This window comes from Monoraphidium neglectum (genome assembly GCF_000611645.1).
Source record: "Monoraphidium neglectum strain SAG 48.87 unplaced genomic scaffold scaffold00335, whole genome shotgun sequence".
NCBI lineage: Eukaryota > Viridiplantae > Chlorophyta > Chlorophyceae > Sphaeropleales > Selenastraceae > Monoraphidium > Monoraphidium neglectum.
The window spans coordinates 11,836-30,935 of record NW_014013293.1 but is presented as its reverse complement, the minus strand read 5'-3'; the positions used below and the strand labels follow the sequence as shown (position 1 = coordinate 30,935).

General features: G+C 65.8%; 6 protein-coding genes across 6 annotated transcripts in view; 3 read left to right on the top strand and 3 right to left on the bottom strand.

The window, feature by feature from the left end:
* Positions 1–2,097: 2,097 nt before the first annotated feature.
* On the bottom strand, positions 2,098–5,132 carry MNEG_2839 (hypothetical protein; the record flags this gene model as incomplete). Its single annotated transcript, XM_014048693.1, has 3 exons — positions 2,098–3,285; positions 3,553–4,148; positions 5,024–5,132. The coding sequence occupies 3 exons, from the start codon at positions 5,130–5,132 to the stop codon at positions 2,098–2,100; spliced, it is 1,893 nt and encodes a 630-aa protein (XP_013904147.1).
* Positions 5,133–5,761: 629 nt separating this feature from the next.
* MNEG_2838 (hypothetical protein) lies at positions 5,762–6,856 on the top strand (the record flags this gene model as incomplete). Its single annotated transcript, XM_014048692.1, has 3 exons — positions 5,762–5,956; positions 6,147–6,308; positions 6,719–6,856. The coding sequence occupies 3 exons, from the start codon at positions 5,762–5,764 to the stop codon at positions 6,854–6,856; spliced, it is 495 nt and encodes a 164-aa protein (XP_013904146.1).
* Positions 6,857–7,789: 933 nt separating this feature from the next.
* On the bottom strand, positions 7,790–11,839 carry MNEG_2837 (kinesin-13; the record flags this gene model as incomplete). The annotated part of the gene is made up of 9 exons (XM_014048691.1): positions 7,790–7,912; positions 8,113–8,193; positions 8,447–8,568; positions 9,454–9,664; positions 9,937–10,180; positions 10,366–10,733; positions 11,009–11,221; positions 11,536–11,664; positions 11,804–11,839. The coding sequence occupies 9 exons, from the start codon at positions 11,837–11,839 to the stop codon at positions 7,790–7,792; spliced, it is 1,527 nt and encodes a 508-aa protein (XP_013904145.1).
* Positions 11,840–12,747: 908 nt separating this feature from the next.
* On the top strand, positions 12,748–14,965 carry MNEG_2836 (radial spoke protein 8; the record flags this gene model as incomplete). Its single annotated transcript, XM_014048690.1, has 5 exons — positions 12,748–12,840; positions 13,033–13,335; positions 13,500–13,682; positions 13,919–14,056; positions 14,732–14,965. 5 exons carry the CDS (start codon positions 12,748–12,750, stop codon positions 14,963–14,965), a joined length of 951 nt encoding a protein of 316 aa, XP_013904144.1.
* A 426-nt stretch (positions 14,966–15,391) lies between these two features.
* On the top strand, positions 15,392–17,365 carry MNEG_2835 (hypothetical protein; the record flags this gene model as incomplete). The annotated part of the gene is made up of 7 exons (XM_014048689.1): positions 15,392–15,440; positions 15,836–15,889; positions 16,035–16,109; positions 16,366–16,463; positions 16,677–16,721; positions 16,910–17,025; positions 17,281–17,365. 7 exons carry the CDS (start codon positions 15,392–15,394, stop codon positions 17,363–17,365), a joined length of 522 nt encoding a protein of 173 aa, XP_013904143.1.
* A 518-nt stretch (positions 17,366–17,883) lies between these two features.
* MNEG_2834 (hypothetical protein) overlaps positions 17,884–19,100 on the bottom strand; it is a gene marked incomplete at both ends in the record, with an annotated part of 2,655 nt that continues 1,438 nt past the window's right edge. Inside the window, 4 exons of the mRNA XM_014048688.1 lie at positions 17,884–17,888; positions 18,140–18,281; positions 18,541–18,657; positions 18,897–18,964. Of these exons, the coding sequence (XP_013904142.1) occupies positions 17,884–17,888; positions 18,140–18,281; positions 18,541–18,657; positions 18,897–18,964 (332 nt within the window). The remainder of the gene's footprint in view (positions 17,889–18,139; positions 18,282–18,540; positions 18,658–18,896; positions 18,965–19,100) is intronic.

Below are 19,100 nucleotides of genomic sequence, written 5' to 3'. Positions count from 1 at the left end.
GTGGCGCGGCAGGCGCGGAGGCGGCGCGCGCGCAGGACGCGCTCGCGGCGCGGCTGCAGGCCGGCGCGGCGGAGCGCGCGCTGCTGGAGGCGCGGTGCGGGCAGCTGGCGTCCGACCTGGCCAGTGAGCGCGCGCGCCACGCGGCGGAGATGCGCGTGCTTGAGGAGCGCGTGAAGGGCGCGGTGGCGCGCAAGGACGAGGCGATCGCGGCGCTGAAGGCGCGGCTGGACGCGGCGCAAGGGCAGCTGCGGGGCACGGAGGCGCTGCTGGCCGGGCAGCGGGACGAGCTGCTGGCCGGCGGCGGATAGCGGGCGCTGCTGCCGCAGCTGCTGCGGCGGCGGCATCGGTGCTGCTGTGTAAAGCTGCCGCTTTGTTAAGGCTCATTGTGGGGTTACGAGGGGTTACTTTCAGCTCGCCGCAGGCTGATAATGGGGGGTGGTGACTATCATGATTCAGCGTCACCGGGGCAGAATGGTGGTGTAGCTCGTGCTTGCGGTACGCATGGCGGGCGCTGTTGCACTTGCGGAGCTGAATGATACAGATGTAGGATTACCCTCACAATTGTGACAGAAAATGCAGGTTGCTGAGCGTTCTGCAATTCGGAGATGCCGCGCATGCGCAGGTGGCGTGCGGACCAGGGTTTTCAAAGAAACGTGCTGCATGTGCGTGGCAAACAATTGTTTGCCAGTGTGTCCGTCAGCTGGCCTGGCTGCGGGGCGGAAGTGTCGGTATGAGTGCTGTGATGGTGATGGAGCAACCACCAACCCGCAACAGGCCCTTGGCCTGTTCAGCCGCATCTCCTGGTCAGGCCCAGCCCTCACTTCAGGGAGTCAGCCGGAGCCGACCCCCCGACGGCCCAATCGGGTACGGCAGGTGCTGACAGGGCTGCACATGTCGACGGCTCATAAGTCATTTGAGTCTTCTGATTATTGTGAGATCATTACTTGATGCTGTAATGTGGGCAAATGTGAGTGCAAGAAAGCCTTGGACGCAGGCACAAACCTACAGCAAGTACTGCCACGGCTCCAAAAGAGGGGCACTGCATACCAGGCGAGCGCTCACATCTAGCAATGGGGGCGTGGGTGACACTTTCTGATTGCGTGAGCTCTCAGTCAAGCCCTCCAAAATCATCAAGAGTCTGCCAAACGCCCGCATGTATATGCCACGGCTGCAAGCCTGCTGGGCACCCTGGCTCGAAGCCATCACTCGGTGATTGCTGGGCATCACATGCCAGCACGCCGTAGCATCTGGCGGCGTTGCTGCAATCCTGACAGCGCACCGACGCAGCAGACACGCCGTGCGGCCTCGAACCTCTTTTGTGCCTCCTGTTGTGGTGGAAAAAGGAACGCCTGGCGACATGGTGGCGTTCCGACAAAGCAGAGGTGGGGTGCCTGGTAGAGAAGACTAGGAGGCATCCACTACAGAACGGGAGCAGCGGCGCAAAAATCATCGAAGGTCGGTCAAAGACACAGCTGGCCCAGGTTCCTTCAGGTTTGATGCGGGCGGGCGTCGCTCAACAGCCCGCCCTCGTGTCAGAGCTACAAGCAAACCAGCGTGAAGGCGCACACCTTTGTGCTGCGCACCCTCTGACACGATCTGTGTGCTCTTTTGATAGTATCTGGCAGTACTCTCTTGCGATAGCACGTGGCAGTCACTGCGGTACGTGATGTGACATTCACATCGACCATCCATCGCTTGTGGCAAGAGGCAGCAAAATAAAGCGCCTTGCCTGCACACCCAACAACGGCGATATTAAGTATGTGGATGACATCAAAGTTCTGAGGGATGCAACTATATTGCTGGCGATGACGATGCAGGCAAACGGGGAAAGCGCTGCCGCCGCCGGTGCCTCTCCCGCTCATCCGCCAAGCGTACGCAAAACGTGACGTCCTTTGGCGGTGCCGCCAGTCAACAGGGAGGAGTTTATTGCCGCAGCCGCGGGGCTGCGCCACCCGCCGCAACTCACCACTGATGCCGGCAGCCAGTAAGGCAGGGGAGCTGAGACCCCCCTGGTTCTTGCTCTAAAAGTTTGGTGTACGTCAGAGGCCCGCAACTCAGTGCAGGTGCCTCCAAAATCCCCCTACCTGCGTGCGGGCCCTATTCCTGCTCCCCATCCACTGCCGGGGCAGACAGGCATCCACAGGCCCAGAACGGCGCGCGGCGGCGGCGGGGTGCTCCCGCCGCGTCCCGGCCCAGGAGCGACGGCGGCGCGTCAAGGGAGGGCAGCCGCAGCGCAGAGCCCTTCCCCTCCCCTGACAGCGCCGCCACGGGGCTGTCCGCGCCCGCGTCGGCGTCCCAGAACGCGTCGCGCTGGCTGGCGGGCAGCTCCGTCACCGCCGCGTTTGGCAGGTACGCACCGGGCCCTGCGGAAGCCGCCGGCTGCAGCGCTGTGGGGCCCGGGGCGCTCGGGACGGTCGCAATCGGGGTCGGAGGCGGCGATAGCTGCTTTACCTGCCGCTCGGGCGGCGTCCGGGCCGCAGCGGCTGACGAAACCCGTGCATCGTTGAATGGCGACAGTGTCTGGACCGACAGCTGCTGCTGCTGCAGCTGCTGCTGCTGCTGCTGCTGCTGCTGCTGCTGCTGCTGCTGCTGCTGCTGCTGCTGCTGCTGAATGGTGAAGCTGCCGCCGCCTGTCCTCGAGCTGTAGGACAGCCGGTGCGGCGCCTTGAACCCGCCCCCAACACCGCTCCCGCCGCGGCCGCCGTTGCTGTTGCTGTTGCTGTTGCTGTTGCTGTTGCTATTGCTGTTGCCGCTGCCGTTGCTGTTGCCGTTGCTGTTGCCGTTGCCGTTGCCGTTGCCGTTGCCGTTGCCGTTGCCGTTGCCATTGCCGCTGCCATTGCCGCTGCCGTCGCCGCTCCCGCCATCGCCGGCGGCCGCCAGTGCAGGGGCCCCCAGCGGCGCGAGCGCGCACGACCCCGCCGTCGCCGCGTTTGATGCGGCGAGAGTGAAGGATGACAGCTCTGCCGGGTCTGGTCTATCTATTGAAGAGCACGTGCTCGAGGCGCGGCTCGCCGACGCCCCTCCGCCAAACAGGCTGCCCCCGCCACCTCGGAACTGCCCGCCCTCTTGCGCACCGGCGCCGCCGCGGGGCGTGCTGCCGCGGCTGCTGCTGCGCATCAGCGCGATCTCGTCCAGCGGCGTGTGGCTGCGGGCGCCGAAGGCCTCCTCGAACGCGAGGCTGCCGCTGCCGCCAACGGGGGCGTTGAGGCGCAGGGAGGGCAGGTGGGCGCCGAGGGTCAGGTCAGGCTCCCCGACCTCGTCCTCTGACGTCTCGACGGCAGCGTCCTGGGTAAAGACGGCGTCACATAATGGGGTGCGGCGTGCCGTGGGGCACAAGGGTTGGCATGCTTGCAGTCGTAAGCCGTTTCATTGGTTGACCAGGAGCAAGGCGTAATGCGCACACAACGCGCCGCCGCGCGCGTGCCGCACTGCCTGTTGCCAGCCAATGTACAAGCAGCGCGGCCGGCCCAGTTCAGCCTGGCAGGTGCAGAGATGTCAACCTGTAAACGCGTGATGTTGCCACGACGATAAGTCCCGAGCCATTAAACCCACCTCGGGGATAATGGGGATGTCAGTGGCCATCTGTCGGCGCACCGGCGTGTTGGAGGCGCGTCCCAGCTGCGGCGGGCCACCCTGCGCAGCCGCGGAGGGCGTAATCACCGCACCAGCATCCCCGCCGCCATTGTCCAATGCGCACCGCTGCTCCGGCGACAAGCACTCGCCACCCGTGGCTGCCTGCTCGTCTTCCTCGCCCTCGCCCTCCTCTTCGGCCACAGACGCGGGCGCAGACGGCAGCCCGTTCATCGCGCGCCGCAGCTGCTCGCCGCTGACGCCCCCACGCCACCCCGCGCCGCGCCGTGGCGTGCCGTGCGGCGTGCTGCCCGTGCCGCTGGCAGAGTCGCCGCCACTGCTCGACGCGCCCGCGCCAGTTGCCGCTGAAGGCGCCTGGTGCGGCGCGGCCGCGGCCCAGTGCGGCGTGGCCGGGGGCGTCGGCGGCTGGGACCGCGCCGCAGGCAACGGCGCCGCGAGCGGGGCCGCGCCATCGCCGCCGGCGCGGCTGCGGGCCGGCGTTGGTGGCGGCTCCCGGGATCCAGTGACCTCCTGGCCACTCGTCATTGAGATGATCCCCTGCTCGTCCAAATTGGCCACTGCGGCCGGCGCAAGGCGCGACGCGTCGCCGCCCCCTACCTTTGCGGCCGTCTCGCATGCAGGGTGTTCTGCTTGGGGGGCGGCTTCAAGGGGCCCGTGCACTGAGGAGTCTGCGAGGGAGGGGCACGGGGTGACGGGCGCCGCCGGGGTGACACCCCTGGCCGCGCCCGCGCCGCTGCCAAGCAATACCGTGCGCGCCGCCGCAGCCTGAAGGTCGCCACGCGCCGACTCGGCCTCTGCCCGCTCGACCACACGTGCAAAGATGGCCGCTGTGAGCGCCGCCACCGCCGCTTCCTGGCCGCTTCTACCTTCTGCTGCCGCAGCCGCGCCGCCGCGTCCCTCGCTGGTGCTGCTGCCGCGGCGCGCCCAGCCTAGCAGCGGCCGCAGCCCGCGCCAGCGCGCGCCGCCGCCGCCGCCCTGGTCCCTGGTGGCGGCCGCGCTGGATCGCGGTGACACCACTGTGCTGTGGTGGTGGTGATGGTGAGTGTGGCTGCGGCCGCTGCTGTGCTGGCGCTGGTCCCTGGCCGCAGGCGCCGCGCCTGGCGCGGCCCCAGTTGTTGCCCCGGTCGAAAACGCCACGTCCGCTGTCAGGTCTCCATCTATATGAGGGCGCTTCGCAGCACGCTCGCTCTCCAGTGCTTCAGCTGGGTGCTTGGCAGGCGCTGCGGGGTTGGCGGCAACGGCGACGCACAGGCTCGGCGGACGGTGGGGTGACGCACGGTGAATTTTGGGTCGTCACCGACACTACCGGCGTGGCCCGGCGGGCCGCCGGCGATACCCCTTGGCGAACCTCAGCCCTATGACTTGCACAAGGCAAGACAAACGCTTTCAATGAATGGCATGAACAAAGCACAGCTGCATCAGCATGGCGCACCTGACAGCGCGTCCCGCGGCGCGAGCTCGCCGTCATCGTCGCCGTGCTCTTCTGCAAACGCATCATCTGTGAGCTTGAAGCTCCCGAGTCTCGCGACTGCGGCCACCATCGTCGTTCGCAGCTCAATGTGTCGGAACTGCGATCGAACGGGATCCTCCACTAACAGCCGTACATTGCAACAATGGTTTCGTTACATATGGGAGAACATCACGCAGGGTGCTGAGCAGATCATATGCATCGCTGCCCCGTTGGTTGCCACTCCGCTCGACGAGGATTTGATGCTGCCTGCTGGCGCCCATAGCTTGTGAGGCTTGTGCAGGTCGCCGGCGCGAGTATTTTGTACCAATCAGTGCAGGGCGTTGTGATGGCCCTGCACTGCACCAGAGGGGTGACACGACCTGTGATCGAGCGGCGTACCGTGCGCCATCCCGCCGTCACAGCTGCTGCTGCTGCAACTGCTGCTGGTGGGGCCGGCCCATCATCGCCTGAGCGATCATCACACTCAGATATAGCACCTTCAGCAACCGAAGCGGCGGCAGCAGCAGCTGCAGCGGTGCAGGCCGACGGCGGCTTGTATGACTTTGAGCGGCGGCACCATGCGGTGTCCCTGGCATACCTGGGCGATGCCGTGTGGGAGGTGGGCAGTGCCGTGCTGAGTTATTGCTTGTATGCTCGCTCCACCCGCTTGCTGTGCTCGTTGCGGGCGACGGCATGTGCGTCCACTGTGTGCCACCAACAATGGCGATGCGGGGCACAACAGGCGTGTTGCAACTTACCCCTCTCCGCTCCCTGTACGCCACGCCTCCTTGCGCCCCTGCCGCCTGCCCCCGCCGCGCGCCCCAGCTCTACGTGCGCCGCGCCGCCTACGTGCCGCCGAAGCACCACAGCCGCTACCTGGCAGCCGTGCGGCCCCACGTCTCCGCAGAGGGCCAGGTGCGCCCTCGCGCCCACCGCAGCGCCTCGCTCGCCCGCGCGAGGCTAGTCACCTATTGCGGAAGCCCTCGACAGAGCGACTGCCTTTGAATACCGCATTGTGCTGGCAGCCGCCGCCGGCCTCGGCGGTCCTGTCCTACTACCATACGAGAGCTGAGAATTGTAGCGGCCCCTCTGAACCCCTGGCCAGGCCGCGTACCACGACTGGCTAATGGCCAGCGGCGCCCTGGCACCCCACGAGGCGGCGCTGCTGCAGTGGGCGGGCCGCAAGCAGCACGTGCGCATGCGGACGCGCTTCAGCCGCGCCGGCGCCGAGAGGACGTACCGCAGGGCCACGGCGCTCGAGGCGCTGGTGGGTGCTCGCATGATCACGGCTGGGCGGGGTGGATTAGGGCGTTGAAGTTCTGTTGGAGGCATGGGTGCGCGGCTGCCTGTGTGCACGCGGTGGGAAGGGATTGGGGGCGCATGAAGCGTGGCTGGCAGGCTGTGCGCTGGAGGCGTGACTGCAGCAAGCAATGCCTTCAATGGTGGCAGCGACCCCAATCAGGCAGGTGGCGCTTGTCACGAGGCTTGTGCCGAATGCGGCCACGTTTCGCTGTGTGCGGTGGCGCGAGGCAGCTGCTGGTCTGACTGGCTGCACGCCTCTATGGCGGGGCCTCAGCCTGGCGCCCTCTCATGAACACCCCGCCGCATCAATTTGCCTTCCAAACAATCACCTGCCCCCGCAACCCCAAACCTCAACCCCGAATTCTGAACCCCTAGGTGGGCTACCTCCACATGACTGATCCGCAGCGCCTGCAGCTGCTCGCCGCCCAGATGCTAGAGAGCGGCGCGGTGGCGGCCCCTGGGGACGGCAACGGCTCCGCGGCCCCGCCTGGCTCAGCAACCACTGAGGGCTGAGGGCGGGGCTTGTGTTTCGTGATTTGCTTTTGGTGGGCCGCATCAAGCGCAGCTCTGCCTATACTGCTTGCAGGTGGAACGGCATGACGTCCAACTGACTGCCTGGAGCATTTCCTTGCGCGTCGCTGTGCCGCCCTGTGTGGCCGACGCTGCAAACCCTGCTTTTAATCTGGTCGTAATCGGTGCCTGCTCGATACGCTTTTATACGGTAGGCGGGCTTTCACGCTCGCTCAGCACAGGCGGCGCGGGCGTGGCAGCCGCTGATGCAACAGCGATGCGCGGGGCATGTACCGTGGGGGTGCTTGTGGGGGGCAGCAGAGCAGCAGAGTTGGGTGCTGCGATTGGTGGCTTCACTCTGAGTGTCACGGTGGTGCTGCAGCGCGGTGAAACATCTTTGCGGCACGTGTCAGCGACCACGTGCTGAGCGGTTGGACGCGTGGCGCTTTTGCCTCAGAGGTGGGGCGGCGGGCGCACGCTCCTTGGACGGCGCTGCACGGAATCCCAGTAGCGCTGGCCCAGCCAGGTGTTATTGTCGATGCCCGCGTGCCCCTTGAGATGCCTTCGGCATAGCAACGGCCGCGTTGGGCGCCGCCTTGACGCTAAGTGTGATGCAGGATCTGGCTCATGCCATGGCCTTGCGCAGGCAGCCACACGGCAAGCAGTCATGAGTGCAACCTGGAGCTGTCATGATGACCAGAGGTGCACATATTGAGGGCTGTCACCCAAGGTCAAAAACGTTTTATGTGGACAAACAATTCCAAGTGGGTGTGGGTCAGCAGACCGTACGTGAATGCTGCTTGACTGCAGCAGAAAGGGTCACCAGAAGGCGATCCATGTTTGATAGGCTGCACATATGCAACAACAGCACGCGCCCGGCCCAAGCGAGCCAACCGCAGCACATGACGACGATCCACACCACGCGCACCCGCGGCCTCAAGCCCAGCTGCCGCCGCTTTGACGCCGCCGCCCGGCCGCCCCGCTGTCCGCCTGCGGCCCCACGTCGCGGCCTGCCTGCGCCTGCGCCTGCCCCAGCCGCTGGGCGCTGTGGGCTCGCACCTGCAGCAGACAATTGTCAGCAGGCCATGTGGCTGAGGGTTGCGTGGCGCACATGGCCGATAGGTGCACAGGTGGCCATACAGCCATGGCCGACCGCTTGTCCCGAATCTCTGCGTGTCATGCCCTCTCTTTGCGCGCCGCATCGCTGCAGCGGCCCATGTCGCAAACCAGCCCGCGTCGCACCCCCTCGCCCCGCGCACCTCCTCCCTGAACAGCTCATAGAGCGCGTGGCCGCGCTTCGCCGCCGCGCCGTCGGACCCAAACAGCTGCTTGAAGCGCACCTGGCGGGAGGGCGGAGCAGAGCGGCGGAGGTTAGCAGGAGGAAGACCCCGTCGTGGGCGATTAACAAAAAGAGTTGTGTGCAGCATCAGTGAAAGGGGGTCTGCTGCATCGTCGCCGGGCTGACATCTGCCAATCAAACAGCACAGCCCCCATGCACGCGCCTGCTCAAGCCGACCAGCCGCCTGGTTGAGCGGCGCTCTTCATGCGGACCCTCCTGGCCCGCTGCCCGCAAGACAGTCGGTTGGGCCCCACCTCTGGGAAGCGCGTGAAGGCCTTGCCGTCCACAGAGGGCGGCAGCGCCGCCGCCGCCGCTTGGAAGCGCCCGCCGCCGGCCTCGCACACCCACCGCCGCACCTCCCCCGGGCTCCACTTCGCTGGCGGGAGCGACAGCGGCGCGTGAGGCAGCAGCGCGCCGGGGCGCCCCGCCGAGGCCGGCGGCATCGGGGCGCAGGCGTCCTGGTCCTGTGACTGCTGCCGCCCCGCTGCGGTGCGGCCGCTCCAGCCATGCGCTGCCCCCGGCGTCGCCGGCGCCACGGCTCCAGGGGTGGTGCCCGCCACCGGAAGGCTGCTGCGACCGCTGCCGTTGGCGGCTGGGGTGGAACCCCCTGGCGCCGGCCCGCAGGCTCTCCTGCAGGTGAAAGAGCAGGCCGCGTGCCTCTCTTGCTGCTGCTGCTGCTGCTGCTGCTGCTGCTGCTGCTGCTGCTGGCCCCCTGGCGGGCCGGACTCATCCTCCTGCTCGCACGCCAGCCCGCCCCGCGCCCTTGCGACCCCGACAGCAGCAGCGCCCCCTGCCATTTGTGCGCTGTGAGCTGTGTGCCCCGCGTGACCCCCGAGCGCCCTCTCCTCGAGCATCATGTCTGCATCGCGGTCCATTCTGAGGCCGGCCATCACTGCCGCGTGGCGCAGCGTGTTGAGGGTCGCCTCGGTGTCTGGGGTTGGGGGCGGGGTGGGGAGGGGGATTGCGTTGGGGTGGGGGACGTTCGGCTGTGTGGGTGCGCTTCAGGGGGAAGATGGCAAGATATTGAAGCCTATAGAGCTGGTGTGCAAACACATGAATTGTATGACTTGGGCAACAAAGAGGTGCAGTGTGATGACACACCAACATGGTGCCGGCCGCTGCACTCGTGATTCCGTCACTCCAGCAGCAGCCCGTCACGCCATCTCATCACTTTGCCCCATCCCTCCTTCTCAAGCCAAGGTACCGCCCTGTAATCCGCCATCCCAACCCGTCCCCAATTAAACCGCGGCGCAGACCTTACCAGACGCGCAGGGGCTGACTGTCGCAATCACCACCACCCGCGGTTGCCGCAGGCCGCCGCCGCCGCCGCCGCCGCCGCTGCTGCTGCCGCCGCCGCTCGGCTCCAGCACGCGCTTCATGAGGCGCGACAGCGTGCTCTCGCGGTACGGCACGTGGACGGGCGGCGCGTCGGGCGGCAAGCGGGACGCCACATTGCGCTGCCGGAAGCACTCCTGTGTGTGGAAGTGAGCGTATGTCAAGGGGTGCAAACGGCGGGGGAAGCTGCTCGTGCGTTGTCCAGGGTTCTGCAACAGCGACACGGACGCAAAGGCGACTCCTTTGCGTTGCTGCGGCCTATTCACGCGCTGACGGCCACTACGCTCATCGGGTCGATTGCACAACCACCGACCGAGCACTACCCTGGTGCCACTTGTGAAAGCTTCCACAAACATTGGCGCCCACACCCCAAGAGCGCGCGGCGTCGCCACACTGCCGCCGCGCCCACCTTGAGTGTCGCGAGGCCGCTGTTGATCTCGGCGCTCTGCAGCTGCCGCTCCATGTCGTGATCTGCTGAGTCAGCAGCCCTCTCGCTGCCAGCCAGGTCGACCAGCAGCAGGCTGCCACCCCGCCCGCCGCCGCTGCTGCCTCTGCTGCTGCCGCTGCTTTCACTATTGCCGCCGCCGCCGCCGCGCGTGGCGCCAGGTGTGGTTGTGATTGGCAGGAGCTGCAGGTCGTAGAACGCGTGGCTCCTGCCAGGGCGGTGGGTAATATGTAACGGCTGATTATGGTGTGAGTGACGGCCCGGCGGTTGCAGTAGATTTGGGACTGAGTCAAGGCAGGCAAGCCTGGCAGCCTGGAATGGGCGGCATCTAAGCACACAAAGAACCCCCAGGTATGGTTGGCCTCAACCCACCAGCCAACCCCGTTCCCGCACCTGGAGCTGCCCGGGTTGCGCGCCGTCGCCGCCGTGCGCCTCGCGCGCGACGCCTCAACTAGCAGCGCCCGCAGCGCCCCCGCGTCCCCCGCGCCGCGCGCCGCCGCGTCCAGCACGATCCGCCCCGCCTTGTCCTCGCGGATGCGCAGCTTGGCGCGGCCCGACAGCAGGTCGTGCGCGGCGGCGCCGCAGACCTCGTAAGCCGACACCCGCAGCAGCAGGCCGCGCCGCGCCAGCAGGCCGCGCGGGCCGAACAGCAGGCGCGAGGCCTCGTCGAGGACGGCGGCCATGGTGTAGCTCTTGCCGCTGCCGGTCTGGCCGAAGCAGCATAGCGCCGAGTCGCCGCCGGCCGCCGCGGCCTCCAGCAGCTGCAGGGCACGCGCGGATTCCGAGACGAAATGCCAAGCCTGGTAAAAACAACAGTCATCATGACATCACTAATGGCCCCGCCGCGCTGCCCCAAGACTTGAGATGCTCTGCATGGCGGCGGCTTGTTGGGGGCGCCCCTCTAAATGCCCGAAAGACCGGCCCCCGCCAACCATGAACATTTTTGACAGACCACTGTAACCTGTTCAGAGCGACCGCGCCGCGCGTAGGGCACAAGACAGCAGCATGCCGGCGCTCGCGCCCACCGGCCCCGCACCTGCCCGAGCCCGATGCGCTCCACCACCTGCGCGTTGGACGCCGCCTCATCAAACGCGAACAGCGGGCTGTAGTAGGTGGCCAGGAACGGCGTCCGCAGGTCGGCCCGCATGCGGCACGCGTGGACCAGCAGGCCGTGGGGCGAGGCGGCCGCCACGTCGAACTCGCCGGCATCAGCCTCGTCCTGGAAGATGGGGCGCTTGCGCGCAAAGACCTGCAGTAATCAAGCACCCGCGTGGCGCGAACGTGGCGGAGGAGCGGCGGGGCAAGAAGGTGGATTCCAGGCGTCAGGTTGGGGACGGGGTTGGGCAGCGGCGGGCATTTAAGGGGAGGGGCATGGCGCGGTGTTTGGGATGCAGCGGGCTGCCGGCGTTGGCGTGTGCGCCAGCTCTCTGCGCTGAGTCATGCTGGGGTGGGCCAGCGTGATCTGTCGCCGCTGCTGAGCCACCCTGAGCCGTGAATCAGACGCACTCGAAAAAACGCAGGACGCTGCTTCCTTGTTCGGGCTGGCGTGAAAACCTCGCACACCTGCACGGGCTCGTCATTGGCTGTGGGGGAAGGGTCGCCGCCCAGCCCCTGTGCCACCTCATCTAGAAATGTACCGGCCGCGTAGTGGTCTCGTATCGCCGCGGCAAACGCGGCGCCGTGCTTCTTGCGCTGCGGTTTCGCAAGTGCGCGGGGCGGCGCAGCGGCACGGTGTGTGGGTGGCGGGCCCGGTTGGCTGCGACAGCACAGCTGAGTTGCCGTTTTCGGGCCACACCCTGCAAACAATCTCGCCCGCTCGGGCGCCTCTCACCAGTGTGCGCTTATCGAAGACAACACGGGATCCCATGGCGAACCTCTGCACCACTGCGCCGCCTGGCCCGGAGCGGCGGTCGGTTGCTGCAAGCACCAGCAGCAGCGCAGCTCTGCCCCTGCTCCGCTGCTCGACGCCGCAGCCTGGCCGTCTCGGCGAACGCACCCCCGGCAAGCCTCTTTGAATGAATACCTATTCAACAGACCAACCGAATCTTAAGAGGAGCAGTCAAGCGGAGCAGCGTGGCATGCCGTAGTTTGAACCAGCACGAATGCAAGCACCGTTGATGACTTGTTGCGGTAACCGTTCTATACAACAAGTGGTTCGCATACTGTATCATATGGTATTATTATCATCACAATGACATCGAGCTGATCTGTAAACACACAGCTCATCAATCGCACCTGCTGTCGTCATCCTGGCTCTTGTTTGAGCACCAAATACGGTAATAAAATGCGCACAAGCTCTCCAGCTTAGGGCAGTGCCGACGGCCAGCGGCACAGTTGACCGTCAACGGCGCGGCGCTGACTGCATTGGTGCTGCGAGAGCGGGGCTCTGCTGCCAAACTGCAAACGCCGGTGTAGATCGTTGACCAACAAGAACATCCAGATTCACACAGCAGTGAATTGAGATGTCGGCGCAGTCTCATGCCAGCAGGCATGTGGTGTCGGAGCACCTGTGCGACCGCCACCCCCCAAGCGGAGCGCTCGGCATTGGCATGGGGAGCGACGCGGCAAAGGCACAGATAGGCGAGGCCTACGGCCGCAGGTGCATACCCAAGGTGCGCACTCCGCCCCTTGAGCTTGCCGTCATATGTCGCGACTCCATCATCCGTGCCAAGGGACCCCCTGTGCCAGGCGGTGCCAGTCAGCACGACAGCGTTCTGTCGTTGCCGCGTTGTGCTGCTGCTGCCAGCGCCGAAATGAGCGCACACGCCTTGCCATATGCAGCTGGTGCCGATCCTGTCTCAGCCCCAGCTTCCTGCAGACGAGCGGGTGGTGGCCCTGCGGGTCCTCAACTCGCAGCTCGCCAACCAGGTGCGCCGCGGTGCGTTTGGCTTGAGTGCACACGGCTGATGACCGCGCCAGTTCCATAATGTCCACCAGAAAGTCCATGGCCTGGTGCACGCGACCTTAGTCCGTTCCATCTGCCCGTGCATCGCTGGGCACTGGGTCGACTGCCGGGAGCGTGCAGTAAGCTGACGACAGCGCTCCCCCTGCTTGAGGCAGGAGGCCAAGGCCGAAGCCGTCGCGGCCGGCGCCGCCGCCGCGGTCGTCGCGCTGCTGCTGGGCGTGAGCGGCAGCGAGGGCCCAACCAACGGCTGCGGAGGTGGCAGCAGTGCCCAGGCCGGCGGCGGGAGCGGCGGCTCGGATGGCGCGGGGTCTGACCTGCAGCAGCAGCTGTGCTGCAACGCGCTGGAGGCACTGTGCCACCTGCGGCAGGGCCGCGCGGCGGTTGTGGAGAAGGCTGGGCTGCACGCGCTCACGGCAGCGCTGGGCAGCGTGCCGGACGCCGCATCTGCAGCCCTCAAGGTGCGGCGCATGTACGTGTTGCGGGTGGGAACACAGGGCAAATTGGATTCCGCGGGGCGAGCTCACGGGAAACTGCCAGGCAGGGTAACCCTCATCCCCAACAGAAGTCATGGCATCCAGCTCCATCCCCTCTTTGCCTGGGCTTGTGCACTACGCGCCTGCAGGCGTTTGCGATGTCGGCCGACGGCGTCGCGCACATGCAGCAGTCCCCAGCGCGCGTAGTATCCTCCTTGGTGGACGCGCTCGGCCGCGTCAACACGCCGCTGGCCGCGGCGCGCGACATCGCGGCGGCGCTGGCGGGCGCGGCGGGGACAGAGACGGGCGTGGTTGAGGCGTGCGGGGCGCAGGTGTGTGTGGCTGTCGCGGCGAGCCTGCCCACGTTCAAGCGCACCTGTCCGCCACGCACGCGGTGAAGGAAGACTGCGGGGTTGCGGGTCGCCGGTGAGCGCATCACGCTGCCGCCTCAGGTCCACCATCCGGGCCACCAATCAATGATTCTGCCGGCCTGCCCGAGGACTTGCATCTGGTGTTCAGGTTTGCGTCACCCTGAGCAATCGTACCCCTCCGCACGAATGAATATCAGGTGCCGGCCGCCATGGTTGCGCTGGCGCAGCGCGTGCTGCGCTTCAAGCTGGGCGGCGACGGCGGGGGTTTGCTGGCAGAGGTGCTTCACGAGGCGTGCGCCTGCCTGAGGGGCATCTGCCACCACCCTGACGGCAAGGTGCGCCCGGCCGGCTGCCTGCTCCATCCTGCCTGCCGCGAAAAGCGGCCCGTCAGAGGACACATCGTCGCAAGCTGGCCTTGTCATGTTCTTGCAATCACTGGGAACCCTTGGCACTTGCAAACCCTGCTGCCGTTTGCGCATCAGGTGCAAGTCAGACTGGCTGGCGGCATCGAAGGTGGGTGGAGTTGAGTGACGCCCAAGAACCAACATGACTGCGGTGAAACATAAGGCGCATGCCTGCCTGCTTTGCAAGCGCACCAGCCTGCTGCATCGACGGGCGCACAAAACCCCGTGCGCAGCTCCACCAGCACCCCACACGGCGTGCAACAACGGACTATCATGCAGTGCTGGCCGCTGTGCTGAAGGCTCCAGGGGCGGCAGCGGACCTCTGCTGTCTTGCTGCATCGACCCTGGCCTCCATCGCAGTGGACGCAGACGCCAAGGCGAGATGGGGCGCGGCCTGCCCAGCAGAACCTGCACTGGCATCCCAAAGCGGGGTGCAGTATTGCCATTGGTCGAATTGTGTGCTTTCATCACATGCAGGCAGGATATTGAACGTCGTGTGTGCCACTGCTGGCTGCCACCAACAGCACTACACCGCGCCTCCAGGAACAGAAGGACTTTGCGCAAATAGAACCCCACTAGACTTGGGACTTTTCACAAATCCACCAGGTACCTGTCATGATGCACGCGGGCCCCAGCCTGGTGAATCTCCTCAAGTCGAGCTCAGACCCCGAGTCATCCGGCTCGGCGGCCGCAGCGCTGCGGCTGGCCCTGGAGGAGCCCGACGCGCGGCGCAAGCTCGAGGTGCTGCTGACGCCGCAGGAGCGTGCGGCGCTGCTGGGGCGGCTGCCGGATGTGCCGCCGGCCTACAAGTATGTTGTTCAGATCCCCACCAGGACTTGAGCCGAGGGCATGTTGTAAAGCGAATAGTGCAGATGGCCGACCAGCAGCGGGTTGCTGCACCATGTAGGGACGGGTGGCATTGCCGCTTCACTAATTGTGCTCTAAGGATGCGGCATGTTGACGTGATTCGTGAGAGTGGCTGACCAACTCAAATACTGTTACTAGGGCAGGTCGCCGCTGTCGGCCGCCGCGAGCCATACGGTAAGTTCCCGGTGCAGGATGAGTTGAAACCGCCGCAGCCTCGAGTGCTTCGGCCTCGGGCCCGACGGCACTTGAGTTCAGCCCTTTGCGAGCAGCGCAACTTCTACTGGCTTAAACGATCCTCGTTATACTCATTCAACTTGACTTGTTCAATTTCGTGGCTCGCAGCGCGGCACGTCACGATGCAGGCCCCAAGCAGCACTCCCCTCCGCCGAGCGAGCAGCAATGCAGCGAACAAGCGCCCCAGCTGCTTCAGCGCCCATACCGGAGCTCGGTGAGGCAGCAGCGTATCTTGTGTTGTGTGGCCCGCGGTGCAGGATCTACCAGAGTGACGGAAGACGCAATGTACTTTTGATGCACGGGCATGCAATGCAAATAATTTTAATTCGAATGCGCAGGCAGCAGCGGGCGGTGCAGGCGGCCGCCGCGGCGGGTGGCGCAGAAGCGGCGATGGCGCGGCGGCAAGCGCTGATGCTGCTTGGCGCTGGTTCGCTCTTTGCTCTTCCGACCGCCCCAGCATTTGGTGAGCTTTGCTATTGTGTAATCCACTCGCTTGTGTCAAGTCCTGGCAACTGTGCTGTCAAGACAGGGCTGAGGCCACCAGCGAGCTGAGGCCATTTGTGATTGCCTTGACTCATCACCCCCACCACCCCACACCCCACCTCGCAGCCCTGTCCGGCACGCCCACTGTGTGCGCCGACCAGGACACCGGCGAGGCGGCAGGTGGGCGCGGGAAAGAGCGCCGACCAAAGGCACATAGCTGCGATGCGGCACCCAACCGTGTTGATCGCTGCTGTGGCTTGCGCCCATCGACGCCCGTGGCTCTCCCCACCTGCTCTCATGCCCGCTGCTGCTGCCGCTACCGCAGACGAGTGCCGCGCGCGGGTGCTGGCGTCAGATGTTAGCAAGCAGGAGGATTACACGCGGTTTGAGAACCGCTCAGGTAGGAGTGCAACCTTTGCTCCTGAATCAGGTCCATCGTCAGTCGGTTTCTGGGAGCATGCGGGACAGTGCCCTCACTGCTTCGGCGAGCGACGGCCGCCGGCTGTCGTAGGTCCCAGGATCGTTGCTGCCCCTGCAGCCACTCACCCATCCCAGGTCCCATGGCCGCCTCTCCTCGGTCAGTGCTTCCGGGGGCAGAGCCCAGCTCCTCTGCCCCATCTCAATGTGCTGCGAACCACAACGCAACCGCCTCGCAGCGCGCGTGGCCGGCGGCGTGCCGGTGTCGACCATCGACGACGAGTACACCCGCTCCACCCTGGAACTGGCTGAGAAGCTCGAGACTTACTTTGTCATCGTGAGCGGCCGGATGTGGTGATGGGGTTGGCGGTTGCGATGGGAGTGGTGCTGGCGGCGGTGGATTTGCATGTAGCGCTGGTGGTGGCTGACTAATGGTTGCGTTTGTGCAAGGGTGCTCAGGGTCCCCAAGGGTTGCTGGCAGTGGGCCCGCGTCCCCACGCACAGCTTATGGCGGCCTGCAAAACGGTCTTCCTTGTGCCAATGCTCTCAGGACGTGTACGACAAGCAGCGCGTGCCCCTGATCAAGACGATCAAGGTGGGTTTCGTCGCCTGGGTGCTCAACAGGGCGCGGGCTAACAGGCAGGCAGGATCGCGTCAGCCAGCATGCGCGTGACGCAGCGGCATGAGTCGCCTCGTGAGGTGCACCCCACACACAGCGCTCATCACTGTCCAACCCTCACCCTGCCCTGTTTGAAACACCGCCACCCTGTATAAACCGGGCAGACTGACGCCCAGACGTGGGTGACCAAGTATGCGCGCGGCGGCTCAGTGCGCAAGCAGAGCGCGCGGCGGTTCTACATCGCGGTGGACGCCGTGCTCGGCCACTTCGCCTCCAACGGGTGCGCAGGGGTGTGCAGGGGACCCCCCTGCTTCCTGCGTCGTCAGCCGCCGGCTGTTGGCGGGGGCTCGCGGCGGTTGGGACGATGGGCAGCAGCCTGGGGCCGTGCGGCGGAAGCAGGCCCTGCTTTTGCTTGGGGCAATTATGTTAGGGTGGGAGCCTACCTGCTGACCTGCAAAACCGGCTGACTGCCATGCCGACATGACACACACACACACACACACACACACACACACACGCACCATGGCCACCACAGGCTTGCCCCGTTCCCCGGGCGCAAGGCCGCCGCCGTGAAGACGAGCATCGATGAGGCCCGGGCGCTGCTGGCCGAGGCCAAGTGATCTAAGGACTCGCCGCGCGCTACTGCAGCTGGCTCGTCGCTGATTGGCGGCGAGGCGTCGACTTCTGACCACCCCTGCTGCCGAGCGCAGGAGCGGGGGCGGGCTGCTGCCCGTCGCGGCAATAGACATGGCCTGCCGCCCTTGTGCACGAGCAGGGCCTGGGTTTTTTTTGCGTGTGCACAGTCGGGCCCTGATTTTGCGTGCTTGTGGCGCGCAGGTGCTGCACATAGCAGCTGCAAAAAGTTTTTGAGAGCGAGGCAGATAAACATTTTACGTGATGCCTAAACTTACTGCCACGCGGCGCATCTGAAGAATCACGCAGCGCCCACAGCAGTACTGAAAAACACATCTTGGCGCAGGTTCGCCGTCCACTGGCACAATTGTAATGCCGCTTGAACACGCATCGCACGGCTCCTGGACCCCTGCCCTTGCCGACTCCTCGGGCATGGTCAGGTGCTGTGGCGAGCTGCAGTCGTCCTGCACGTTGGTGTGCGCGGCGCCGCCCTTGCCTCGCAGCATCAATCTGGGACGCGGAAACGGCGCGTGCATGGTGCTGGAGTGATGCACTATTGTCTATCACGTGGATACGGTCAGGGCAAAGCACTCAGCCCCAAACATTGCAGCCAGAAAGCTGCCTGTGAGCCTTACTTGATAGGATACAAGCGAGCCTCAAGCGACTGAACAAATCACAGCAGCAGGCGCACCTACCATACCCAGCCCGCACCCTGCCGCCGCTGAGCCGCGCCCGCCCCCCTCCCCGCGCGCCCCGCTCACGCTTGCGGATCCTGAGGGGCCAGTGCGGGAACTTGGCGTGCCAGTAAGCAATGCCGTACTGCTCCAGGGTGCGCTGCGCGTCATCCAGGTGCTTCCCTGCATACGACAGCCGCTGCAGCGCCGGCAGCACGCCGCCTGCGTCCTGCGGGGGCCAGCGTTGGGGCGGGGGCATCGGCATGCCAAAGCTGCCTGCTTGCATACTCCTGCGGCCATCGAACCCCAGGCACCCCTGCTTTGTGCCCCCAAGGCCACCCCCTACTCTTCTCCTGGTTGCAGGCGTCGCCCTCCCCTCTTCCCGCACCAACCCGCTTGCACATGTGCGTGCTCATACTTTCGGGAGCGCTCGCGAGAGCACAAGCGCCAGGGTTTGGGCTTTAGGGGGATCCCTAGTCCCTGCGCACCCTGATTATGCGCCGCAGCTCCTCCACCCTCATCTTGGGGGACACCGCAATCTGGAAGGGCCCCCCGCTGTGGCGGCCGTCGGGGCCCCTGGTGGAGCCATACTCAGAGGGGTCGTGCTGGGGGGCGTGCGGTGCGAGGCGCGGCGCAGTATGCAAGGGTATGGAAAGTACGGACAAAACCAGGTTGGAGTGTGTTGCAAGTGACCTGCACGAGTGAAGGCAGGGCGTAGGGTTGCGGGTACATGACACAGGTGAGAGCGGGCCGCACAACACGGGGAGAATGTAACTGTCTGGTTGACGGAACGGCCTGCTGCCTGTCTGCTGTACAGAGGGCGGAGTCAGCTGCTGCCGCCCACCAGCTCGCTGACGACGGTGAGCGTGATGGTGGGCTGGCCCTCCAGACGGTTGCCGGGGGTTACGTAGCCTAGCGCGTGGGGGCAGCAGCGCGGCCGCAGCAGTGGGCGTGTGTGTTAGGGGGAGTCGAGGGGAAGCCACTGCATGCACGAGCTGGACACACTGTGTGTGTTTGGGGGGGGGGGGGCGAGTTTCCCTGCAAAGTG